The sequence below is a fragment of the Oryzias latipes genome, chromosome 22, assembly GCF_053564925.1.
Source record: "Oryzias latipes strain Hd-rR chromosome 22, Olatipes_Hd-rR_3.1".
Classification (NCBI taxonomy): Eukaryota; Metazoa; Chordata; class Actinopteri; order Beloniformes; family Adrianichthyidae; genus Oryzias; species Oryzias latipes.
In genome coordinates, this window is record NC_136258.1 from 6,136,348 (window position 1) to 6,163,801 (window position 27,454).

A 27,454-nucleotide genomic window follows, 5' to 3' on the forward strand; every position below is an offset into this window, starting at 1 on the left:
CATAATTTCTAAAAGGTTACAATTTGAGTTCAAATTGTATGAAATAGAAATATAGTTGATGTCTGGATTAAGATCTCTATCTAAAATCGTGGAATTCAGCATTAACATTTGTCTAATAGAAATGTTTATGAAACATCATAATCAATAACAACTTTATTAAACTTGAAGTGAACATCTGGATTAAAAGAACGCAGATTTGATGCTCATTAAAGCAAATAGAAAAACAATATTTTATCCCATTTCGATGCAGTTGTGATGACAAAAATGTAACATGTGGTCAGAGTAAAGGTCAGTTACAATCAACACCAGAGTTTCCGCTTCCTGGTTATGTCTGCAAGCTGCAGCTCAGCTAGCCTGCAACTTTCTGATCCATGGTTTTGATCAGGAAGTCTCTAATAATTCCCTCTTTAAACAGCAGAAAAAGGTGTTATAAGCATGTAAACATACACGCACACACTCCAGGCACGCTCAAAGGTATCATCAAGCATCGAAAAGGTTGGGGATTCAAATTTCCGACAGCACCTGAAGGTGGCGGGAGCACGCCGCACGCAGGGACCGTGAAGGTGTCATTTCAGGAGCGGATAGCGGGACCGCAGCGTAGCCGGAAAGCTGTCAAACAGAACCGGTTCCGTTCGGGGGGGTTATTTTCCTTTAAACCACATCACCAGCACTGGCCTGGCTCGGGAACGGTTCGGGGTTCGGGTCTGGACGCCTCCGCACACATGCGGCCGTTCTTCAGCTAACGTTAGCCGCGGAGCTAGCAGACAAAGTGAGAGTTGTTCTGGTTCTGACGGAGGCTGTCGTCAAACCCGAGCGGGAATGATGATGGAGAAGGTTCGGAAGCTCTTTGACCGTCTCCAGGACCCGCAGCTGGTGGCCCGTTTCCAGCACCTCTGTGGAGTTCGGGGGATTTTCAAGACACCGGAGCCGACCCAGCAGACGCACCAGAACGGGGCATGGCTTCGTCACGGCTCCCGGGGAACCAGGAGCGAAAATGCGGGCGAGGGGAAGCCCGCTGCGGGGGCTCAGAGGACGGACACGGACCCTAAACGTGTGGCTCAGAACGGGGCGCCGGCTGCACACAGAGAGCCCACCGGCACCACCGGACGGATCCCGGATCCTCCGCATCATGGCAGCACGGTGAAGCCGCTGCGCAAGAACTCGCTGACGGGCGACGTCGGACAGGAGTTCGTGATCGAAAACCGCTTCCTGTTCTACCTGTTCACGTTCGGAACCGAGCTGGGTAACGAGCTCTTCTACATCATCTTCTTCCCCTTCATCATGTGGAACATCGACGTGCTCGTGGGCCGGAGGCTCGTCATGGTTTGGGTCTGGGTCATGTACCTGGGTCAGTGCACCAAGGACCTGCTCCGCTGGTCCCGGCCCGCATCTCCACCTGTGGTCAAGGTGGAGGTGTTCTACAACTCCGAGTACAGCATGCCGTCCACCCACGCAATGTCGGGCACGGCCATCCCCTTCTCCCTATTCTTCATGACGGACGGCCGCTGGGAGGTAAGCAGCCGTGGACCGGAACCAGTCTGACTGGGTCGAGCTGCTCTACTCCTGATTGACGAGGCTTCTTAAGCAGAACCCGAGGAACCTCTGAGGATCAGGGCATATTGTGAAATCCTCTTTAGTTTGCTGGTTTGTTTCTGGTCTTCAGTGTGTTTGATAAGGAGTTCTGGTGACGGGAGAACCTCAGAAGGATTGACAGGAATTCTCTTGTTCTGAAGATGGATGGTGAAAGCCCATCAGGTCCAATCTGTCAAGCAGAAGACCTCTATTTGTTGTTCGGTGGGATGACAAACTCTTGTCTTGTTGGTGAGTTCATGCGAGTTCTGTGAGGGTTCTCCCCAGAGTTGATTGGTCAGTGACTCAGGTTTTAGCTGCAAACAGACTAAGGTCTTCATTGTCGTCTTCATCCAGGTGTCTGTGCATTTGTCCAGCCTTACCTGTGCTGGGAAATGTGAGCTGCTTTTATAGGACTGTGGGCCGCACCGAGGCAGGAGCCGAGGAGCCCAAAGGTGTCCCCATCCAGGTCTTTGGGACGCTGGTGGACGGCCACCATTCGCAGCGTGGTGCGTCTGTTCGTGTATGTGTTTTAGTGGGTCGTGCGTGACCGCCGACTGTCAGGTCCAACCACCCTAGATGTTTTTCAGGTCTCTCTGCCTTACACTCACCTGCCTCTTATCACGGCCAGGATCTGGTCTTGGCAGATCTGGACCATGACCTAAACCGGGTGATGAACCAGGTAACAGAAACCTCTGTGTAATTCAGAAACCCTTTATTAGAGTTTGTGTGTTTTCTTCCGTTGGGTCTTTCTTGTTTGGGTGGTGTCATCCGCTTGACAGGTTTTAGTTTAGTTAGACTGTGTGCGGGGGGGTCAGATAACATGAAGGTGGCTGGTTGGCCTCCGGGTCCTCGTTTCTGCTGGAGAAAGGAAGGTCACTACTTTTTGTCCATCTTCTTTATAAACCTGGGCCTTTTTATAGGACATAGTTCCTGTAGAGGAGCAGGAGTTCATTAGAAATTCACCTCTGAGTTGTGGGTGGAACCACTGGCATGAAGCAACCATCTGTTAACATGCTCTCCCACTAGCTTACAGCCCCTCACACTCCCTACCTAAAATTATCGGCGCAAATAAAAATGGCCAGCAATATCGGAGCTACCCTGCTGTCCAGATTTGATCCTGATTCCAGCTCAGACGAGGAAAACAAAGACGTTCATGGATGTATTTGTCAGAATGGAGCAGAGAAGGGAGCTTATGGCCCGCCCAGCGTATTTTCTACGTCATAAGTACGATTTTCTTTCTACATGTCCTCCATCATCAGAAATATACCACAAAAACATGTTTTAAAAACCCCAAAAACAGCATTTTCATCACTGGGGGTCTTAAAGCTCCAAAGGTCTCTCTCACTTCTGACGTGTTGAAACGGTTGTGAATGCAAGGCTGGAGCCAGCGGAAGCAGAAGTCACTTGTTCTTGGGGCTTCTCTCTCTCTCTCTCTCTCTCTCTCTCTCTTTCTCTCTGTCACACACACACACACACACACACGCACACACACACACTGCTGGGTTCTTGTGCGTCTGTGTACGTTTTCCTGCTGACTCATTAAAGCTAAGTGGGAACGTTTGGATTCAGATGAGGTGCAGGAAAAAGTAGTCACGCACCAAATTAAAAGGAAGGATTTTAAAAGTGAAGAGGAGCAGCTATAAATGGGGAAGATGATGGGGGGCGGCAGCAGTGCTGTTGTGCTGAACAGAGAACAATGAGGTAAGAGCCTTTGTGAGGAACTTCCTTCTTAGAGCAGGAATAGTAGGAGGTGGGAACGCCGCGGCTTTTCCTGCCAGAGAGAATTGGTGTTTATCAGAGCAACGGCACACACCCCGGTTTCCATTGTGAGCTGAAGGTTCCGGGAACTAGGCGGACTTTTATGGTGAAGGTGGAGTCCTTTATCTCTGGAAGTTGACCTGCAGGTGAATGTCCAGCCTTACAGTTTGTCTGCAGACTTTAATTCATTTTGCCCTCATTTTTTTTTAAACCTGGTATAAAAGGGTATAAAAAACCGTCCAGACGCTCCGTCTGAGGGGAAGTTTTCACTCAGTGGTCCATCACTTGTCTCCAGATGACGGCATGTGTCGTACTGAGGAGAAACGTCACCCAGGGAGCATCTGTGAAGGTCACGTCCAGACTGGAAGGATTAATAATCTTCAAACGTGTTTCTGGTTCCAGCTGGACGGTTTAAAGCCAGGTCAAATATACTGTATGCACATGATATACAGCGCAGGTGAAATGTCCTTCCTCTCAATCCACGGTGCTAATAAAAAAAAAAGAATAGCAATAATCTAATGTACAAACACTACACACATCTGCAAATCTACAAAAAACAGAATAACATTAGACATAGTATGATGTATTAAGTCCCTCTCCAATCATCTTTTAATCTATTTTCAAATCAGTCTTTTAATAAAGATGACTCAGTTTTTAGGCAAATTCTAAAAACCTGTGTCATTTTCTGGGACATATTGTCTGCAGGGCGGCAGGAGTTCATTAGAAATTCACTCGGCCCCCACTTACCATGATCCCTTTTACGCTTTCTTCGCCTATCTTACAGCCCCTTGCACCCCCAAGCTAGCATTATTGGTGCAACAAAATTGGCCAGCAATTTTGGAGCTACTCAGCCGTACAGTTTTGAGCCAGATCACCTGTCCGGACGAGGAAAGCATAGATCTACAGTACAAACCAAAAGTTTGGACACACCTTCTCCTTCAAAGAGTTTTCTTTATTTTCATGACTATGAAAATTGTAGAGTCACACTAAAGGCAACAAAACTATGAATTAACAAGTGGAATTATATACATAACAACAAAGTGTGAAACAACTGAAAATATGTCATATTCTAGGTTCTTTAAAGTAGCCACCTTTTGCTTTGATTACTGCTTTGTGCACTCTTGGCATTCTCTTGATGAGCTTCTAGAGGTAGTCAGCTGAAATATTTTTCACTTCACAGGTGTGTCCTGTCGGGTTTAACAAGTGTGATTTCTTGCCTTATTAATGGGGTTGGGACCATCAGTTATGTTGTGCAGAAGTCAGGTGGATACACAGCTGATAGTCCTACTGAATAGACTGTTAGAATTTGTATTTTGGCAAGAGAAAAGCAGCTAAGTACAGAACAAGTGGCCATCATTACTTTAGTCAGTCAGTCCCAAAAATTGGGAAAACTTTGAAAGCGTCCCCAAGTGCAGTCACAAAAACCATCAAGTGCTACAAAGAAACTGGCTCACATGCGGACCACCCCAGCAAAGTAAGACCAAGAGTCACCTCTGCTGCAGAGGATAAGTTCATCCGAGTCACCAGCCTCAGAAATGGCAGGTTAACAGCAGCTCAGATTAGAGAGCAGGTCAATGGCACACAGAGTTCTAGCAGCAGACACATCTCTACAACAACTGTTCAAAGGAGACTGTGTGAATCAGGCCTTCATGGTAGAATATCTGCTAGGAAACCACTGCTAGAGAAAGGCAACAAGCAGAAGAGACTTGTTTGGACTAAAGAACACAAGGAATGGACATTAGACCAGTGGAAATCTGTGCTTTGGTCTGATGAGTCCAAATTGGAGATTTTTGGTTCCAACCACCGAGTCTTTGTGCAACGCAGAAAAGGTGAACGATGGACTCTACATGCCTGGTTCCCACTGTGAAGCATGGAGGAGGAGGTGTGATGGTGTGGGGGTGCTTTGCTGGTGACACCGTTGGGGATCCATTCCAAATTGAAAGCATACTGAACCAGCATGGCTACCACAGCATCTTGCGTTTAGTTGGACCATCATTTAATTTTCAATAGGATAATGACCCCAAACACACCTCCAGGCTGTGTAAGGGGTATTTAAACCAAGGAGAGTGATGGGGGGGCTTCGCCAGATGACCTGGCCTCCACAGTCACCGGACCTGAACCTGATCCAGATGGTTTGGGGTGAGCTGGACAGCAGAGTGAAGGCAAAAGGGCCAACAAGTGCTAAGCATCTCTGGGAACTCCTTCAAGACTGTTGGAGACCATTTCAGGTGACTACCTCTAGAAGCTCATCAAGAGAATGCCAAGAGTGTTCAAAGCAGTAATCAAAGCAAAAGGTGGCTACTATGAAGAACCTAAAATATGACATATTTTCAGTTGTTTCACACTTTTTTGTTATGTATATAATTCCACATGTTAATTAATAGTTTTGTTGACTTCAGTGTGACTCTACAATTTTCATAGTCAAGAAAATAAAGACAACTCTTTGAATGACAAGGTGTGTCCAAACGTTTGGTCTGTACTGTACATGGATCCATTGGTCCAGAAGTGGACGTATTGGACTTTGTTAGCCCACCTTCTGTAACTGCTGCATCACTGCTACAAGCTTTTTCAAATGCCATGTTTTTTATCTGCTCCTAAATCATGTTCTGAATAAAGTAATACTCAGACATGCAACTTTGAGCTTAATTGTCTTTATACACTATGTCCTCCATTACAAGAAAAATGTCACAAGAACATGTTAAAAACACCAAAAACAGGATTTTCTCTGCAGTGGGTCTGTAGACTGCATTCATCAGGAGCGTGAGAGATTCTAGAAAACTGCCCTGGTGTTCCTCATTTCTGCAAACGTTCGGTTTTTGTTCCTTAAAGAAAAGCAGCTGTGAAGAAATAAGGGCATTTATCTTTTTCTGTCAGCCGACCCTCTCTCTCCTCAATAATGCTAAAGCTCGCTCGACCACCGCAGCGTCATGAGAAATTAAACCCAGAAGACTTTATTTCCTTTTTTCGGTTTCACACTAACTTGTTTGTCAGCATGTTCTGTAGTGTATGAGGTTCCGTTTGTGCCAAAGATATGTTTTTGTGTCCACTTTCTATGTCTTTGGTTCATTGTCCATGTCTACTGAACGAGTTCATTGAACATTGGGTCATGCGTTATGTTTAAAACTTTGCATTTGTCTTTGTTATTATTGTTATTCCCTGTCGTCTCACTACGTCGTCAGGAAAGTCCTTAGCAACCGTTGCTTGTGTCGTTAGCTACGTTCGTTTCCCTATGACGTGTCGTAACTTAGGTCTTGTTGTTTTTTCGAATTTTGCCAAAGTTAAAAATGGGGGGGGGGGGGGGGGTGTCACGGTCCCGAAGCGACTCTTGCCATTTGTTTTAAGTTATTTTGAGAATCACTATAATTAAGTCTGATGATTAAACTATTATTTAAGTCTTCTAAAATATAACTGAAAATGTAGTAAAAGTGTTATTGTTTAATGAATACAATGGCATTTGTCTCTTCATTTCGAGTGTTCAAAGTCCTTACAAAACATCTAAGATAAGTTTTCAAAGATTCAAAGATTTTTATTGTCAGAGTATTTCTACAGTGAAATTTCGTTGGCACTCAGTCAAAAAGAAGTAAACATCAAGAATAAATAAAAAATACAAGAATATAATAAAAAAAAAAACGTTAGGAAGCTTTAAATGAAAATGTCATGATAAATTAAACAGCTTTATTGCATATATAGTTGTGTGTTGTACTGAGGGGTGTCTGTGATGGATAAGATTTAAGTCAGTGAGAAGTTACCTTCTCAAATTTTAGTGTGACTCTACAATTTTCATAGTCATGAAAATAAAGAAAACTCTTTGAATGAGAAGGTGTGTCCAAACGTTTGGTCTGTACTGTACATGGATCCATTGGTCCAGAAGTGGACGTATTGGACTTTGTTAGCCCACCTGTAACTGCTGCATCACTGCTACAAGCTTTTTCAAATGCCATGTTTTTTATCTGCTCCTAAATCATGTTCTGAATAAAGTAATACTCAGACATGCAACTTTGAGCTTAATTGTCTTTATACACTATGTCCTCCATTACAAGAAAAATGTCACAAGAACATGTTAAAAACACCAGAAACAGGATTTTCTCTGCAGGATATTCTCAGGATATTATCTCAAATTTTAGTGGGTCGAGTCACCAATTATGGAAATAACAGTCAAAATCTCTGACCGGATTTTGATCTTTTCTTTCTTATCTGTTATGTATTTATTTGACCATGAGTTGGCGCTCGCGGGACCAGTATAATACTCTTTTGGGCCGTCTGCTCCTCGTTTATCCATCGGATTTCCAACAATGTGTTTGATAAAGATCGGTTATTTTTCAAAAGACTTTTAAATAATACCAGATTTAATTGAAGCCATACTCTAAATAACTTAAAAGTATTGACAAGTCGCAGTGGGTTGCAGGACGGATCACAGTCCTAAATCTCCCACACGTAACAAAGCATCCTTACTTCCCCTAAAGCACAAAACTTTAAGTCCGTCTGCTCTGCTAGAGACACGGTCGCTCGCTCCACCGGTCTAATCAAACGCAGGACCGGACCACTTCTTTTCTATTTTGTTTATTTGATTTTTTTTTTAAAGTCACTTCCCTCAGTTTAGACTGGATCATCGTGGATGAGTCATTATTTGGGAAATAAAATAAATAAAGTAAAATGACGAATGGCAATTATATATATATATAAGAACGAAAAATTAAAAATAGCCCCCCCCCCCCCGACGATATCATCGTCCATCCCGATGGTTGACTGCAAACATCGTCAACTGCCAATTTAGGGGACATCGCCCAACCCTATAGACAATAGACCTAAACAGACAGTGGCACAAAAACATGTTCAGTAGACATAGACAATGGACCAAAGACATTGACAGTGGACGCAAAAACGTATTTTCATATTTTTGGCACAAACTGAACCTCATAGTTCTGAGGTAAACATCAGATTACCTACGCATGTGTGACTTGTTTTAAAAGAATATGTCTTAAATATTATGTATCACTTAATCTATTCACATGTATTTGTTAATTCAAAGCTTTTTCATTTTGGACACAGCTTTTTGTTTACCACAAGAGAAATTCTCAGAAATCTGGGTGTGTTCTTGTGGTCATTGTGTCAAGTTCATTTGAGTAGAAGCTAAAGAGACGTACTTGGCAGGAGTCGGAGGTTTCATAGACCATGTGACCAGATCAAAGCCATCAAAGTCCTTCCAGCTTTTTTCACTCTCAAAGCGAGTAATCGGAGTCATGAGTGACGAACCCTTTGACCTTTCCAGAGCTGTGGCCTCCAGCTTTCCCGCTCTCCGCTGTTTGACTCCGTTCAGTTATTTCACTAAATCTCTCTGGTCTGCAAACAACTGAACTGAACCTTCTGCTGAGAGCGGATGGAATCACATTGAAGCATCTGCAAACCCCTAAAGGGGAGACATCATTGAACATGACGATGTAGGAGTGCAGATCCTCATTAACCCTTGTGCTATCCTATGACCTCACCCTTGCATTGACGTGTTCTCCCTACCATGACAAAGGTGGATAAAGGTGGAAAGATTTCATGTAATTCATGGACACCAGTGAAGATCACAAATCATTGAAGAGAAAATGTTCAGAGCACTGTCTAGTGTGTCTAGATGACCCAACTCCCAATGTTAAAGTGCCTAGGATAGCACAAGGGTTAACCCACTGTTCTGTTCACCAGACCAAAGGTGAGGGATAGAGGAGCATTTATCACAACATAGCAATGAAGCGTTGTTTTTTGATCTTTGGCTCACACAGACGATAAATATAGTTTGCCTCGACTTTTACTGCTATTTTTTTAGAAAAACAAAGTTTTTCTGACTTTTTCCAAATGCCGTCTTTCAGAATTCGGTTGTAACAAAGACTATTTTTGTCAGTGTCATCCCAGACGGCGAACTACATCTGCCGAAGCACAGCGCTGTTGGGGGGGTGGAACGTGTTTCTTTATAAACTAAGGTTGGTGCATGGATGTCACAAGAAGACCTGGCGTCTTTCTTCACAAACTGTAGGCCCTTCTTCTCGCCACGGTGGTTCAACTCCACCACAGGCGTAAGGGAGGCGTTAGAGCAACTCTCCGACCATATTACAGACGTTGAAAAAAAAAAAAAACCTTCACTCTGCCTATTATTCTCAGGGATTTTAACTAATAAAAGTTGAAATACCCAAAAACAAACAGACCTGTCCCAACAGAGGCTTGAACAGTTTGGACTACTGCCACACTATGATAAAAGAATCAGAAAACTCTGTTTCCCACGCTGCTTTGGCACTTTCTGACCACTGCCTCGTCCGTCTCATCCCAACCTATAGGCGAAAGCTAAAACAAACATATTTCGGAATCCAATATGCATGTAAATATAGAATCCATTAAATGCATAATCATGACAGCATAAAGATGTAATGGGACCCCTTATCACCTCCACACCATAGTGAGGACCATGAAGAGATGGTCGGATGAGTCAAAGATCCAACTACAAGCCTGCTTTGACGGCACTGACCGGAGCGTCTTTGAGGCTGTTGCCTCAGACCGGATCATGATCGTGATGAAGCCACTTAGATGTTTAGCCATGGGTCAACTTCATTGGTTTAACGTGTTACACGTTGCACCCACAGTCTTGAATGAATTTACTTCTTGGGACTTTCCGTCGTTTAGCTGACTAGCTTTACTTTTCCATGCTTCCATGAGTCTCGATCACGAGGCCTTGCTAAAAAAAAACTAAAAAAACGATAAGATAAAGGGTCTCTCTCTGGTATCATTAAGGGGGCCGGGTCAAATGCATGGTCGGGTCCTGCCCCCGGGCTGCAGTTTGAGGACCCATGCCTTAAAGGTTTTAGACCAGGGGTTGGCAACCTGCACCACTCAAAGAGCCATTGGGATCAGTTTCCCACCGAAATGAAAGCACAGGGAGCCGCAACTCTAGGGTGTTAGAAAAAAATCGTTTCGCCGAACTATCGCGATAGTTCATTTGGCAATACTTGTATTAATTCAAAATGCTGTCAGGATATTTATTTAATTATTTATTTTAATTATTTATGAGCGTTATGTTTCCTTTGGTCTTTTGTCCATTTTACACAACCTTGAATAGACTTTTCCGTCTGTCCAACACCCAGAGGTGTTTGATGAGTGAGATGATGGAAATAAATTCACTTTGATGCAGACTCCTTTCTATTTTTCTTTTTCTTTAAATCCAGTTACCCCAATAAAGTATATTAATTTCATGGATGAGAACTATTTTTTATCATGAAGCAGCTGTTAGTTTGTTGCGGGTCTGGACTCACAAGCGGTGAGTCTAAGCCCCGCCCCCGCCTCTCTACCTGTTCACACCTCTGCAGCTCCGAGATGTTTCCCCTGCGTGCAACCCCCCCCCCCCCCCCCCCCCCCCCTCCAGCGTGTTCTACACAGACAGAGCAACATCATAGCAGATAGTTGACAGGATAGTAGGGGCGCCCTAACGCAAATTTAATTAATTTTACGCAGAAATGGCTGGTTTTAGTCTAGGGAAAAAAAATGCTTTTTTTGGGCGTTCAAGATTACCACTGACTGTCTTTTTAGAAGAACTTTCCATCCATCCCATAACAGACTCTGGTTGGCGTTCACAGCTGCAGACAGGTGTTAAAGGCATCACGACAATCTTAGAACATGATAGTTATTTTACAAAAACACAGAGAGCCGCAGCACAGGGAGGAATGAGCCGCTGTAGTCAGCCGCTTGCTGACTACTGTTTTAGACAAACGTTTGTCAAACTGCTGGAACAACTTTTCAAGGTTTTGGGAGATTCCATTGAGCTGAGCCTGTGAGGGGTGTCCATGTGGGCAGGTGTTCTTGTTCTATATTAAAGAAGTCTATTGATATAATAAATAATATTTGGTTTAAAATCGATCATTATTTTTGTGTAGAGTGGGAAGATACAGGTTTTGTTTTTGTCTTGTATCGATGTGCCCTTCTGATGTGGTGAAGAACTTTTCTAATGAGCTAATTGTTTGCAATTGACAGATATAAAGCTTCTAATCAGGAGGTGGAAGGTTGTAGCACTTTAAATAAACTGTTTGACTTTCACGGAAAGCCTGACCTCTATTATCCTCACTGAGGTTAATAAGTCATTGACTGACTACCTGAGAACTGTTCTCCGTAGAAGTCAATAGGATTTTGGCTTCTTGGAGCCAGCGGGCACTTCCTGTTTGGAGCTCCAGGCGGCAGGGGTCACTTGTTTCTCTAATGCAGTCAATAGAAAAGACATGATGCTAAACTGATTTCTGTAACCATGACTACAAAGTTTCTTCTTCTGTGGGTGGTGCTGGACGTGCATCTCCATCTCTGAGCGTGTTCTCTGTTCTCCTCAGTACCCGTCCTCTCTGGGCTTCGGCCTGGCTCTCTGCTGGTGTCTGCTGGTCTGTTCCAGCCGGATCTACATGGGAATGCATTCCGTGCTGGTAAGCGTGCACACTCACATTTTAATAAACCCACAAATCAGCGATCCCAGGGGTCATTTAGCTAGGATGTCATTTGTGCAGAACGGCAGGAGTTCATTAGAAATTCTCCTATGAGTTGTGAATTGTTGGCGCTGAGCCAGCCCACCCCCACTTCCTGTCACCCGTCTGTTTACGCGCTCTCCTACTAGCTTACAGCCCCTCACACCCCCACGCTAACATTACTGAGCCTGAAAGGCAGAAGCATCAGCAGACCTATGTTCTGTTTAAAACCCACGGATGTGTTGATCTACACACAGTCTTGAGTTCATTTTAGTGGGACTTTCTATCCTCCAGTTCTGACAGAGCAAACAGAAAATGGAAAGATACAATAGAAACAACTTTGTTGTAAAAAATTGACTTTCATCTGTTTATTTCACCAAACATTTCAACATTATGGGGTTTCTATGTCAGTGTTTTTAAACCAGTATACCACGGCACAGAGATGGTCAGGTGTGCCGTGAGAAATTACCAATTCGCTAATCCAAAAACATTTCCCATCTCCAGGATATCAGCTCTGTGTTCATCCTAACAGGCCCCAATAAAACACGAAGTAGTTAGGAATATGAAAGATCATAAAATACTTTTTTTTGGTGTTTATTTGATTCTATTAAAGACATTTTGATAAGAATGACGGTACCGCGATTTAGGCGCAGCTTCAGCTCTGTTTTCAGAAAAGTCCCGGCCTTTTAATTGTCTCCACCAATCATTCTTGGAGGCTTAATCAAACGTCATCAGTCTGACCAATCAGAAGTGGTTAAAGTCTTCACTTCCTTGTTCCGATTCTGCTCATAAAGTCTCTCAGTTCCAACAAAAAGACCAGCTAAAGCTCGTCTTTAGCGGTGTAGCTTTCCACAGAATCCGCAAGAGAACAAAACAATGAAGCTCAGACAAGCGAGATGTCTGACATCACTACATCTCCCATGATGCATTGGGTTGAAGTGACAGCGTCTCGGCACACAATGAGTCTTCCCTGTTAAACGTCTTAAACCAGAACAGACACACATCAAACAGTTTTTCAATCTTCTTGATGAAATCAGAGGTCAACAGTTTAGTTGTCCTTCAAGGTTTGTGTTTATTAACAGCCAAACATCCCAGAGTTTGGTCTAAGTCATCTTTCTAACTGAAACACTTTTCTAATAACGTCTGGATTTAAGGACAAATTCGCTTTCAGACTTCAGTCACTTTTGAAAAATGAAAAGTTAACCCAAGTAGAAGTAATAACAACATTTAAGAAACAGGATTGAGGTGAAGTGGCCAACAGACACAATTAAACTAAACTGAAACAATTTAATCATCTAAAAAGGAATAAAACATTTGTGTTAAAGTTTTCAAAGACTTCATCTTTGATTAAGACAAAAGAAAATCTAATAAAACTTCAACATGTTTACTTTTTGTGCAGCTATAGAAAACATAAATATTATGTTAGTCTTTTTGTGTAAATTTATCAAACATATTGTGATCATATTGTTCAAAAATTACAGTTGCCTTTGCACCAACATTAAAAAAATAAAACATTTAAAAAAATAAATCACATTTTTAGAAAGAATATATTTGTTTTTTTTTTAGGTTACATAAAATTGCATGTTAATAAACTGGGGGGAAAAACAACTACCAGGGTAAAATTTCAATAATTTAGTTGAAAATTATTACTGAAAACTAACTTAACTTTTATTACAACTTTTAGAAAAAACAGCTGCAGCTTCCTGCTTTTTCTGCCACAATTATCACAAAAATGCACATGGGATTGCGGAGGGACTGTACATAAATACAGACTATAGAGTTTCTCCTTTTTTCAGTTTTGGATGCTGGTGTGCCGCGGGATTGTTGTTGAGGATAAAGTGTTCCTTGGCTCATAAAAGGTTGAAAAACACTGCTCTATGTCACCTTATTGCTCAGCGATGAAGTGGAATACTCTTCATCGATCAGGTTCCACCTTTTCTCAGATAACAGCTGACGGATCGGCTTTCTTCAGGATTTTCTTGGTGTATTTTTTACACAGACAGACATGCAGACATGGTCATGGTGTCTACAGAGGAATAAGCAGAAAGTTCTTTGCTGTTTCGCACGATTGACTAAAGGTCCTCGTCGCTAGAAAACCCACAATTCCATGAAACTAAAAACACAGACTTTCAAACGTTCACCTGAGCCTTTTACCAAACTATGACTGTTAAAGCTTTTACTGTACAGATGTTAAACATCAAACCTTGACAAAGCAGTTACTTATTTTTTTTTCGGTTTAGCTCGTGCTGGTTTGCGGCGCCTTCCGTGCGTTAAACCAGGGTTCGAATCCGGGCTGCTCCCTATTCTGTTCTCTGCTGCTGGGCCGGTACCAAGCCCGGTTGGATTGAGAGGGTTGCGTCAGGAAGGGCATCCAGCGTAAAAACATTGTCAGTGAAACATTAGAAGTGAAAGAAGACTGAACAGTTGCTTGCTAATTAGGAGTGAGCTCGTTAGATGGCCACTCTCGTACCACTTAAAGAGAATCTGACAATTAAATGTTTCGATTGTTCAATATGAGGCCACCTACTTCTATTGAGGCATCTGAATGAATGACTTGAACTACAAAAAAGAAGAACATGTTAAGAAGAAAAAAGGTATCAGATGAAGAATAGTTTTTCTGACCAATAGAATGACTGAGTGTAACATATGTTTATTTCTCTTTAGAAGTCTGTGGGACTTTGGCAGCAACTTCCTGTTTGGAACGCCAGGGGGGAGGGGTCACTCACTCCAGTTCTCATATACAGTTAATGCTTATGAACAGTTTTCCCATCAGCCTCCACTGTAGACCTTCATTTGCCTTTTAAAAGTCCTTTTTCCTTCCCAGTCTTTTTTTGTTCCCTGTTTTGCTTCTTGTTTCTGCTTTTTTTTGGGGGGGGTCTGACCCAAAACCACCTTTCTGAGTGGTTCTGCTTGAGTTTTCCTCTCCCCCGTCGGATGCTTTGTAGGAGGAAACTCCCTCCAGACTCTTTTGTTTTGTAATGACTCATTTAAATACATGAGGAAAATGTGGAATTGTGGGAAAAATCTTGAACCCAATTGGACCACAACAGTTTTAATGACGATGAATTTGACCTGGTTTGATGTTGTGCTTTGGGAAAACGCCGGAGGTGAATGGCTGCTTTGAGTTGAACTGGGTGTGTGGAGGTGCAGCTCAAACGGCGAGGAGTCTCTGATTTAACCTGCAGGAACTTGCTCGCTCATTTTCTGCTTTTCTCTGCAGGCAGCGCTGAATATGAGGAGGTTAGGGTGGGGTTGGGGGGTGGAGGGGGCACAGCGGAGCGTACAGATTTAATCCAAGCACAAAGAATGAGCAGATAGACTGGCTAAAGCTGTAACTCTGATCCACAGCTTTAGCTGCTGGAGGAGATTTTTGTGCCTGCGGTTCTGTGGATTCACCGTAAGAACATGCAGTTCCCCTGTTCTAAGGCTGGAATCTCCACAGCTCCAGACCCTGACTGAACTTTGCTGACACTTTTCCATAGTTGAACGTTTTAATTAAAAGTCTGTTTCTCTTCGAGCCACCCTGCTGTTCCCAGTAATAACAGACGTGCTGCTGTTCTGACATGTTGCTGCGCCACCACAACAGACACCCGGAGAACTGAGACCTTCCTGCCCGGACAGCTTCCTCTGACACAAACAGATCCTGCCCAACGGCTGAGGGTTTGCTACGAGTTTGTGTGGAAACTGTTTTTTCTATATAGGACTGTAAATAGGAAGGTTTAAGGTTCGTACCCACAGTTCCCTGCATACAGAAACGAATGAATAATGACTCAGAGACAAATACTTATCTTTTTGTGGAAGTTTTACTTCGTACAACGAAGGGGACAGACAGATGAATATAATGCATTCTAAGTCTGAACTCCGAAGTGCAGGAAAAGGGGCTTAGTATAAAAACCCTGCATTTGAATATTCAGAAGATCATACGATGGACAATGATGTGAAAATCACGCCCACAGGTTGTTGCAGGCGAAGATGCTTCAAGGTTACACAAAGATATCTCTGAGGCTCTCACGGATGCTTAGCAGAGCGCACGCACAAAAGAAAAAGGGAGGATGAGAAGAAACTGTGAGAAAACAGTGTGCTGTCTTTAAATGTAATATAATTTTGAAATGATAATACATGCTTAATTAATTAAGTTTGAACCATTAGTGTAATAAAAAGTTAAAGGGAGTTTCTAACTATTCTTAACAGACGTATATTTGCTATAGATGGAAAAACGTATACATCAGGGGTGCTCACGCTTTTTTTGGCATGTGAACTACTTTTGAGACGACAATGTCCTGAAGATCTAGATGCAAATGTGTGTGTATATATATATATATATATATATATATATATATATATATATATATATATATATATATATATATATATATATATATATATATATATATATATATATATATATATATATATATATATATATATATATATATATATATATAGCAAATGTGTATATATATATACACACACACATATATGTGTGTGTGTATAAATATGTATATATGGTATTTTGAGACTAAAATACTGTTTAATAAACATAGTATTATGAACAGTTAATACATCGCATTGTTTATGTACTGATAATTAAAAAACTACACAGTAAGAGTACACAAAGATACTTTTGTATTAACAGATGAGGCGTTTTATTACAAAAACAGGAAACAGCGACTATTGTATGTCATGATCTCCTGTAAACCGTGCAATGGGGGGAGCATGGCTTTTGAGCCTGCTGGCTCCGGGAGGAGCGCATGACACGGAAAGAGGGGGGAACTACGGAGCAGGAGGAGACTCATGGGGCGAAACACTCCAGTCGTCCGGAGTGGTCTTCTGCCAGGGACTTGACGTGCCGCGGGGCAAGTAGCGACTTTCTGATGACAGAATTTGTGCTCAGTGTATTTAATCAGCGACGTATGTATCAGAGGATGTTTTATAGGCCGTTCTGCATATCAATCAAGTCCCGTACTTCTCGGTGAGGATTTTGATTCGCTGACGGATTTTTTAGAAGTACTCTTTTATTTTTTTGGCTATTTATCTTTGCTGGCCTGTGATCTACCCTCATGTCTTTGAAGATCGACTGGTCGTTGGTGATCGACGTAATGAGCACCCCTGGTATACATCCTAAACATGGTTCTCGCTGACAGTTCAGATCAGATGAGCTGAGATGAAGCTCTGTTGAACCAAACAGACCTTCAGCTATGCCTCTGGGTCATTTGTAACGGTTGGTCTCAGGGGAACTCACATTTATCTCAGGCTGGTACAAACCATCAAAACAATCAAGGTTTATTGAAAGGGACATGGATTGTCCAGGATTATGACTGCAGTAATTTTAGCTGATTTGATGTTTCTTTCTATGCAGAGCCAACTTTGTGAAATGGTTCTTAAATAGCGTATATCAGGCTTTTCTTAAGCATTTTAGTGTAAAATTATGTTCATGTATATGAATGAAAACTTTATTAATCCCAACAAGGAGAAACTCAGTTCCAGTACATCTCGATGAAGAAGGTCAGACAAACAGCACAGGATACACACACACATCTCGAGAGGTTACTGAGGTCAATGCAGCCGAGCGCCTTAGATGACCTGCGCCGGCGCACCTTTGTATAGCATGCAGATGGACCACGAAGAGGGCCGGGGGTTGGGTTTGGTGACAAAAAAAAGTCGTATCCCTACACTGCGTACAATGTGTTGATACAAGAAAAAAAACTACACCTTTTAAACACAAATAGCACATATTCAGACAAAGACACAGTACATGAGGCTCAGGGGGGGAACGGTGATGGACGGGAGTGGGGGGCCCCCCATGAGTCTGTCCATCAGGTGCAGCTCCGTGAGCCAGGCACATCTTCCGGGCAGCTCACAGAGGAGGTAGGGAGGGGGTTGGGAAGCCGAGGACAAGCAGGGAGGGGGCGAGTTGCAGTTATCAACCCTCAAGAACAGCTGCTGTAGTCCACTCTGTAGAAGCGGCTTTGTTTTGGTGGAGCCAAGGACAGTTGTCCATAGCTCCTTCGGGGAGTCTGATTAGATAAAATACTTTTGGGCGCCAGCAGGTTGTTTGTGCTGCCGGCAAAGTCCTTGACTGGCTCTTCGCTTTGTGTGAGGCAGAGATTGATCCGAATGAGAAGTGGGTGAATTTAGCCCAGTCTTCCCTCAAATCCGGGCAGAAACTTGCTCCAAGGTGGCATCCATCTTCCGCACAAGTTCAGGGGTCTCAAGCAATCTGCTTAAGTGGGCAAGACAAGCACAGAGCTTTTGATCCGCTTGTGAAAGTCTCTCATTCTGAGTCTCTCCTCCCCGAAAAATCTTTCCCTGGAGCTTTGATTGATTGCCTCTCTCCATCTTCTGCTCCCAGACCGCCTGATAAATTAGAAATCCTCCGATCCCAATTACGAGGAATCCAATTATCAGAAATCCAAATAGGTACACGTCCTCGACATCCTCCACAGACAGCTGGGCCAGGCACACCAGCCTCCACTTGCCCCATGGATCGATGGTGTATCCAGCCGCGTGGGTGCCGTCCGGGCAGGAAGGGTCCGCTTTCCCGTTCCTTAGTGTGGAAAATACTTTGTCGATCAAATTTAGAGACCAGCTGATCAGATCCATTTTCAGAGTGCAGAAAAGCAGCGGCTTTTATGATGATATATTACCTTTGGGATACTAAAGAATGATTTTTTTATGAGTTGTTTTTGCTGCTCATTTAAGTAAGACGACTTGATCCCTGAGGCACCAGTCAATTTACCGGTCGATCTTCATTCCAATACTCACCTTTGGTCATGAGCTCTGGTCTCAAATACAAGCGGCTGAAATGAGCTACCTCCATAGGTTGGCTGGGCGCTCCCTCAGAGATAGAGTGAGAAGCTCGGCCACCCGGATAGAGTTTAGAGTAGAGCAGCTGCTCCTCCATATCCAGAGGAGCCAGTTGAGGTGGCTCGGGCATGCCAGGAGGCATCTGGGCACCCGGATGCCTCCTGGCATGCCCCACTGGGCAGAGGCCCCAGGGGAGACCGAGGACAAGCTGGAAAGACTATGTATCTTGGCTGGCCTGGGAATGTCTTTGGGTCCTCCCAGAGGAGCTGGAGGAAGTGGCCAGGGAGAGGGAAGTTGCTTAGACCAGGGGTGCCCAAATCCAGGCCTCGAGGGCACCTTGTCCTACATGTTTTCCAACCATCCTGCCATTGAAGCCCCTTATTAGCTAAACACACCTGATCCAAGTAATCAACAGCAGATAATGGCAGGGTTTCTGGAACACTAGCAGGAGGCCGGCCCTCAAGGCCTGGTATTCGGTACCCCTGGCTTAGACTGTTGCCCCTGCAACCCGGTCCTGGATGAACGGAAGAAGATGAATGGAAAAGGAAAACATTTTGCCGAAGCAACGCTAGCTCCATGGAGAAAACAGATGTGTGTCAGCCTGGAGGTGGTACTGGCAGCTCAGACTCTTCCTGGAAGGGGCTGTTCCCCATTTATCTATATCAGTGAGAACACCCTTATCTTTGTGAATTGGGAGGGGTTGGTGCTCAGAGTGCAGATTTTTAGAGGAATGCTCACATAAAGGAAGTGACATAAGCAAAACAAAAACAAAGACTGCCAATCGGAGGGGAAAAAAGTGCAGTGTTTTTCGGACTATGAGTTGCTTTGGTGTATAAGTATCCAGAAAATGCATAATGAAGAAAACTGGAGAATTTTATTCAACAAAGAACCAACATTTTATCTTAAAAGGTTAATCATATTAATGGATATATTAATGGATTAGATAACAAGAATAGCCTGAATATATGCACGCTTCACTTCCGTAACATGTTGATGCTTATTTAGCTTTATGAAAGATTGGAGGCATCTAGTATATTAGCGCAACATATGAACAAGTATTCAGATAGCTATAGCAGAAAGAACAAGCTAACAAGTAAACTCTTTCATATATCTAAAACCGTAGAAATCTTCATCCTCTGTGTCGCTTTGGAACAATTCTGCCACAGCCGGCGTGAAACTGAGCGGCGCGTCTTCTGTCAGTAGCAAATACTGATGCCCACACTGCCCTCTGGTGGTTGTTGCTATTGATTTTTGTCCCACCTGAGTAGATGTTGCACCCCCCGGCTAAACTATGCACAAAACGTGCCTTGTACTCTAAAAGACACGGTAATCACATAAAGGTTGAAAAATGTGAAATTTTGGGTAGAGGTGATGTAAGATTGCATGATGATATGAAGACTCGCTGGTTTTTGTCATCATGCTTGTTTTCTCTCCACGTTTATTTTAGACGCTCCTAAAGTTGTAAGAGCATGATGTGTCCTTGTTGGGTGGGGGGGTCCAGTCATTGTGAAAGCAGACCAAGTGCATAAAGGTGTGAACATGTTCACCATTCCCATCCGATCCACCGGTGGACCTGAGCAGAAGGTCCAGTGTCTGGGAAGACTGACAGAGGAGCCCCGCGGGGCAACAAACGATGCATTAAAGTTTCATAATTCAGCTCAAATTCCTGCCACGTGTCATGTGACCCTGGAGAGAGCTCTCTCTAACTAAACGTTTGAACGGCTTAAAGAGGCTAGAAAAAGCCAACGACCACCGGGAGGTGCGGTTTTTTCCTGCCCCTCCTGTTTGTTTCCATTGTTTACAGTTTTCAGATGCAGATTTTTTACAATCAGAAAAAAGACAACGTGTTGTGTAAGTGTCAGCCTTTGACCTCTGTCTTATCCAAACGGTAGGTGATGCCAGGCTGGACTTTGTCTGTCTGAATTGTGGGTGGTATTATGTCAGAGATGGTTAATGAGGAACCATAAGACATGACGGCATGTGGGCCGCGCTGTAATTCCACACTGCTGGGCCGAATCAGGAGAGCAGAACCGCCATGATCTTTGTCCCCGGCACTTTTAGTGAAGCAGAAAGGAGGTGGGGCTGTTTGGTAGTGTAAGTTTATGACCTTTTGGTCCCCGTCGGAGGACACGTGGTGTTTGGAAAGCTGCCATCAGAGTTCAGACTGCCGCCTTTACAAAATGCATCACCCTGATGGAGCTGGTGGAATCAAACCAGTGTTATACACGCTGATCCACAGCCATCTGGTGTGTCAAGGTTCAGCTGCTGAATTTCAAATGAATGACGATTCCTCTGATTCCTTTTTGGATTCCTGATTTATTCATAACACTGGTGTCATGGTTTGTACTGCCAGCTGTGGGTCTAGACCAGGCAGCTGGAGGGGAAACAGTATTTTAGCTTCTGAAGAAAGAGAAAACAAACCAAACTTTGTTCACATGAACGTTGGCTGGAACGTGAGCGGGTCAAAAAAGGGTAGCGGAGCAAGATTGGTTGTTCTGACCAATAGAATGACTGAGTAATAACCGTTTATCTTTCTATGAAATTTTGGCTTCTTGGGGACACTTCCTGTTTAGAACGCCAGGAGGGGAGGAGTCACTCAGTCCAGTTGTTCTACAGTCAACGATCTCGCCACGTCTCCTCTGCTTTTCTGCCGTCTGGAGGACAAAAGCTCTGTCAGAAATCTGCTGTACAAAAAACCAGGGAAAAAGAACCCGGTGGTCATTTGTGTTGTTCGTATAAAGCAGGGGTGGCGAACAAGTTTGACACCAAGAGCCAAATTTTTTCACTGTGAGGGTCAAAGAGCCACACCACACACTGACCTGCCAAGACGTACACACTAACATGCAATTAAAGCCGTATTCTTTTCCATAACACATAACACATTCAATACATTACATTTCAGTTGTGTGCAACTTAAATTAATTTTTACCTTCATTAGATTATCTGGCTTTTATATGTTTTTTTATTTAAAATTGAATGACTGACTTTTTGCATCAAAAGCAAATAATTTATTAAATGTTAATACATTGCAATAACTCAATCCATTCATCAATGTAGTAAGCAAACAAGTGCTAAGTTACCATTAAACTGGCTGCCTTACTTGCGCCCCCCCATGTCCACATTAAGAGCCCATTGACCTGAACACACACATCAAGCCAAACGGCATGCAAGTGTCTTCTGCTAGCAGCTCCCTGGCTCATGGTTTTGCATTCAAGATTCCCCACTTCCCATGATCCTTAGTGGCCGAATGCAGGGCTAACCCCCAGCCCAGTCGTAGCCTCTCTGATCAGTTCCTTTACGTGAGTGTCGGTCAGAACGGACCGATGCCTTGATTTCACGTGTTTCAAGGTGATAAACAGGGACTGGCAGACATATATTGAGGAGAACATCGACAGCAGATTGCACACGGGTATTTCTCCGTTCTCCAAAACGTAACAGGGCCTTCTTTCAGATCGATTTCAGCTCAATCATCTCCGGTACGCTCGCTGCCTCATCAGTGACTAGCGGGGATCTCAGGCAGTCAGTCTCTGCATTAAAGGATCCATGAGAAAAGTGATCTGCGGTTGTTTCCGTCCAGTTGTGCAAGCAGCATCAAGTTATGCGCTTTATTCATTTGGATTGCAGCTTTCTGCTGTGAGCTCCGCAAAGGAGAGTGGAATGATGGCCGTTTTGAATGTGCACTTTGAAAAGCTTTAATTTGTTATAAAGGAGACAATTTGTGTCAGATGATCAGGAAGAGTTTTTAATTTTCTCCGGGATAAGTTTTGTTCTTTTCTGCCATGAACTATTTTACTGCTTCCAAAGGCTTATAATGAAAACATCGTGACTTGCTACTCTGTTCAGTGAAAAAAGTACAAATCTTCCCGTTCTTCCAGAAACGTCCTGTGTTTATCTTTATACTCTGAATTTCACCGTTTTGACCAAAAAATAATGAAATGAGGCACAGTATATAGAAAATATGATGAGACGCAAAGAGCCGCACGCTCATTGGCCAAGAGCTGCATACGGCTCGAGAGCCGCGTGTTCGCCACCCCTGGTATAAAGTTTGATTGAATAGAAAATAGTTAGCAGAAATTATGACAATCATGAGATCAGAGCCGAACCGTTGGGACGCCGTTTGGTTTGGTATATCCCTATACTGGTATGGGCTTAGATGGATAATTTATGATAATAACTTTATTATAGACATGTGGTCCAGTGAAAAAAAAACACTGAACGTGCTGTTTAACAGAACCAAACTGATCAGTGTCTGGATGTTACCTTCAGAGATAAGACGTCACAAAAGACCCAAATTGGACTTCAGGAGTGATGCACCATGTATGAACAGTATGAACAGTGCAAGAATGGATGGATCAAGTTCAGAAACTTCAGTAACATATTAAAGTTTGAAGGAAAAATATTAATCAGATTCTGAATGAGTTCCCGTTATGATCCAAAAGGCTGCGCGTTCTGGAATCTCTGTGGGACAGCCATGATGACCTGTGCACCCGCTGCCATGCAATCCATGCTTTATCCTTTCTGTCAACACGTCTTAGCTTCCTGTTTCCTTCAGAATAAAAGCACCTTCAAACTGAAATAATTGAGGGACACTCAGCTCGCTCTGCTTGTGTTTTGGTTCTGCAGGATGTCATCGCAGGATTCCTGTACACCGTTGTCCTCCTCCAGTTCATCCTGCCGGCCTTGGAACCTGTTGACACCTTCAACCTGACCAGCCGCTTCGCTCCCCTCGTCATCCTCTTCCTCCACGTGGGTCTGGGCCTTTTGTCCTTCACTTTAGACACCTGGAGCACTTCAAGGGGCGACACTGCTCAGATTCTGGGCTCAGGTGCCGGCATTGCCTTGGCTTCCCAAGTCAACTATCGTTTGGGTTTGATCCCGGACCTGAGAGCGGACCAGGTGCCACTCACCATGCCAGTCCTCAGCAGCGGCCTGGTGGGCGCGGCCATGCTGCGCTTCGTACTTGGAGTTCTGGTTCTGATGGTCACTCGAGCGCTCATGAAGGCTGTCACCATCCCTCTGGTGTGCTGGCTGGTGGGGGTGCCTGGGGGGGACACGAGGAAGGCCCGGCAGCACATGGAGGTGGAGCTGCCCTACCGCTACATCGTTTACGGGACCATGGGCTTCAACGTCCTCTTCCTGGTCCCGCTGCTGTTCGGCTTCCTGCAGTTCCACTGACCTGAGGTTTCGGTTCCGGCGCTGGCTTGGCCTTCAGAGGGTTGTTCCTGGTTGCAGTGCCGGAATTCATCCAAAACAGGTTTTCTGTGGATCCTTTTGACCTGCAGAGTTGCACAAGATAAAAACTGATCTATCTGCATCACACGACCCAGACCAAATCCACGGGAAGAATTTCCACAGCTCAGAAGATCAAAGCAACGCGACAGTCTTGGCCTAAAATCTGTCGTCACCTGAGCACTAACGTCCCCTGGTTTAAGGGAGCTTCTGTGACCTGAGAGGGGGGTGTACTGTCACATTTTTCAGTAGAATGTTTGTTGGACGGTTTAACTCGTCTTTTTAGCAGTATAGATCTCCGGGGGGGGGGTGTCACTGATTACAAGCACATTCTTGTCTTTTTTTTTTTTTAGGGTCGGGGGGTGGGGTGGGTGGGGGTTACTGTTAATGTTCAGGAGCAGTTTATCAGTACTGTAGATACTGTACAGTACTACAGACTGTAGATGAGAACTGGACTGAGTGAGTTTGGCGTCACCCATAGACAACCAAAAATGTCAGTTCAGTTGCCTTTTTTTTCACAATACGGATGCCGCCATGTTGGAACCAGATGTCAATGGACTGGTCATTGTTTCTATGGCAACCGCTTGTTAATCAGGAGCAAGCTTGTTGGCGGGCCACACGACTACCTTTTGAAGAGAATCTGTCAAATAGTTAGATTGTTCGACGTTTATCTATCAAGGCGTCTGATTGGCCAGTTTATAGCTTGAATAACTTGAACTACAAAAAAAAGTAAAAATTAGGATTAGCAAAAACATGGTAAAAGGTATCAGAGCAGTTATTCTGACCAATAGAGTGTCTGAGTGACACTGAGTGATTTTGGCTTTTTGGAGCCCGCTGGTACTTCCTATTTGGGATGTAAGGGGGGAGGACTCACTCGGTCCAGTTGTCATTTACAGCCAATGGACGATGCAGAGCTGCCCCATCACTCAGTCCTTCTTCCGACATTGTTCTGGAAACGTTTGTGGGTTATGTCGTGGGCTCGATGCTTCCGCGGTGTTCTGGACATGTTGGCGTTCTCCTTCAAACGTTCTCAGTCAGACTTCCTCGTCATCAGCTGAGGAACATTCTCAAAGCTTCACTTTTGCCTTCTCACATAAACTTCCGCCTTCATGAAGTTGAAAAGCTGCCGTAGCATTTCAAGAAGTGACTCCTTCAGTACTTGGGGGGGATATATGGGGTCAGGAAACCACTCAAACTATGCAAACAGAAGAATTCTTCTTTTTCTTTGTGACCAAAGATTTGCCTCATATTTAGCTAAGTGGTGTGAGGGAGGGGGGCGCTGTAGTCCTAACCCCTCATTAGTAACGCCAGAGCCCAGAAGAACACTCCAACATTTCCAGACCAGCACAGGCGGAAAGCTGCAGCCTTCCAACCCGCACGCTCCTCCTCCAGACCTGTCAGGAGCGTCCAATCAGGTTTCAGCATCAGATTTGAACCTTATTTTCACCTCCAGATATTTGAATTTAGAGCGGAGCTCCGAGATCTGACGTAAACTGTGACTCACCTGCTTCCTCCCTGTGGGGCCACCTTCTGACACTCTTCCTCTACTTGCACTAAGCCCACAACCTCCTATGAGGCAGAGGAGGATGAAGTTGGTTTTTCCCAGTCCAGCTGATGTCAGTGAAGACCTCGTCTGTCTGCCTGTCTGTCTTTACAGATGCCAGAGGAGTTGGGCGCCTCCTTCAGGTTGCCTGAAGTGCCTTGTTTTCCAGCAATGCTGCATTCAAGTGCCGCTATTTTGCAGCTTCAAGAGGAATGCAGAGATTTTTTTTTTTTTTTTTGGTCTCTATGCGCCTGCCAAGCAGGTGTGCGTGCATGTGTGTGTGGTACTGTTAAGATGTAAATGCACTGTTTCCACAATGCCCCACCCCTTATATTACCATGAAAACCACAAATCTTCAGTTTCTCATCAGAAGACTCTTCTCCGGGTCGTTTCTTCCTGTGAAAACCGATGTGAATGTTTTTACTAAGAGGATGAAGACGAGGAGACGGCGCGAGGAGGATGGGGCTCATGGCAAAAGCAGCAACCCCACCTATCTGTGGGGCGTGTCATCATTTCTGTCTTTGGTTCGCCACATCATACAAAATTCTCCCAAAAGTACAATCTCTCCTATTATTTCCATGGTGCATTTAGAAGACTTGTTTTGTTTACTGTAAGAAACAGAAATGTTCAATGTTTTGGTTTCACCAATCAGAACGTGGCTTCAGTCCGACCCGTGCACAGGTTCTGAGGGAGCAGATGCCCTGCAGGACTGCTGATTTTTTTTTTTGTGGTTTCCAGAGAAGATGCAGCTTGTTCCTGCACTGATTTGCCGTCTGTGCCTTCATCCTTCAGGAAGAAGCGCCTTCCTTCAGTGAAAATGAGTTTGCTCTGAGCGTTTTGCCTTTTTGCACTTTGCAGAAAACCATTCAGACTTTAGTGGAGATTCCTGGGAAATCACTGCCTCCACTGGACGTTGGCTGATGTCAGACGTTTTGGATTTGAACCTGTTTGCACAACAGAAGTGTTTGTTTTTTTTCCCTGTGATGATTCCTGACTATCATTCCAAACTGCTGCTGGGGTGTTCCTCCTGCAGTCAGAGAGGATTCCTAATCTGTTCAGGTGCTCCGCAGCTGCAGGAGGAGGAGGCGGGTATCTTGAGGGGGAAAAAAAATCAACTAAATGAAATGACCACTAAGTGTAAACAACAAATTTAATAAATCTTTTTATTTGTTTGGATCTGTTTTTGTCTGAGCATCCTTCATTTGGATGAGCTGTGCTGCATCCCATCTACATCAAGGATCCAGATGGGATTTGAACCGGAGACTTCTCAATGTGAAATGACTGCACTAACTACAAAATAACACTCAATGAAAAGATGAATCACACAAGACAATTACAATTCATCATAGAGTAAAACACAAAAACCCACAATCTTTCTTAAAGTAATCAGAAATGATGACCATAAAGATGTGTAAAAAATACAAACGCAACTAAAAGAATTAAAGAGCTGGTTGAAGGTGACATAAAAACAATCCATGACAGAAATTCATGTCATCTGCCATTTAAAAAAAATCTTTATTCAGAACACAGAATTGACAAGCAGGAAGGAACATGGAACAATGAACTTTACATCCATTTTTAAGAGTATAAAAGTAAAACTAGGTTTATCCATAAAGCTCAAAGGTTTTAACTGCTTTTTTATTTGTACTGAATAAAATAAAGTTTAAATCACATCTGATTTGAGCAACTTACTCAAAGAAATGTGTACTTTTATTACTAAATGTAGTTTTATGATTAAATACTTTGTTGATAAGATCAGAAGATTTATCAGATATAATTGTGAATAGTTCTTACTTCCTTAATCAGTATATTTGTCCATGTCAAAAAGAAGTGGGGATACATTTGAGTCATTGAAAGAGTTGGAAACATTTGCTCCAAACTAGTTTAGTATGCTTACAATGTCATTTGTCCTTCAGCTGTGAATCAGACTGGTATCTTTCTGTTTTAAGTCTTTCATTATCAGGTAGATGCTGCTGCTGCCACCTGCTGGATGGTCATGAGACCTGCAGCTCCTTTTAAAGGCGTTTTTGGTTTCCTCTGTTGTTGATTTCAGTTTGAATTTAATCTGGTT

The 27,454-nt window shown here is 43.6% G+C and overlaps 1 protein-coding gene across 1 annotated transcript; it reads left to right on the top strand.

The window, feature by feature from the left end:
- The first annotated feature begins 533 nt into the window (after nt 1–533).
- On the top strand, nt 534–26,559 carry sgpp1b (sphingosine-1-phosphate phosphatase 1b). Its single transcript, XM_020713811.3, has 3 exons — nt 534–1,512; nt 11,676–11,765; nt 23,235–26,559. The coding sequence occupies exons 1-3, from the start codon at nt 820–822 to the stop codon at nt 23,784–23,786; spliced, it is 1,335 nt and encodes a 444-aa protein (XP_020569470.1). The 5' UTR covers nt 534–819; the 3' UTR covers nt 23,787–26,559.
- The last annotated feature ends 895 nt before the right edge of the window (nt 26,560–27,454 follow it).

Excerpts from the sequence above, each read along its gene's own strand:
- sgpp1b (XM_020713811.3), top strand. The coding sequence starts at position 820 with ATGATGATGGAGAAGGTTCGGAAGCTCTTTGACCGTCTCCAGGACCCG. Across the intron at positions 1,513-11,675 it reads TGACGGACGGCCGCTGGGAG|TACCCGTCCTCTCTGGGCTT; the intron begins GTAAGCAGCCGT and ends TGTTCTCCTCAG. Across the intron at positions 11,766-23,234 it reads TGGGAATGCATTCCGTGCTG|GATGTCATCGCAGGATTCCT; the intron begins GTAAGCGTGCAC and ends TTGGTTCTGCAG.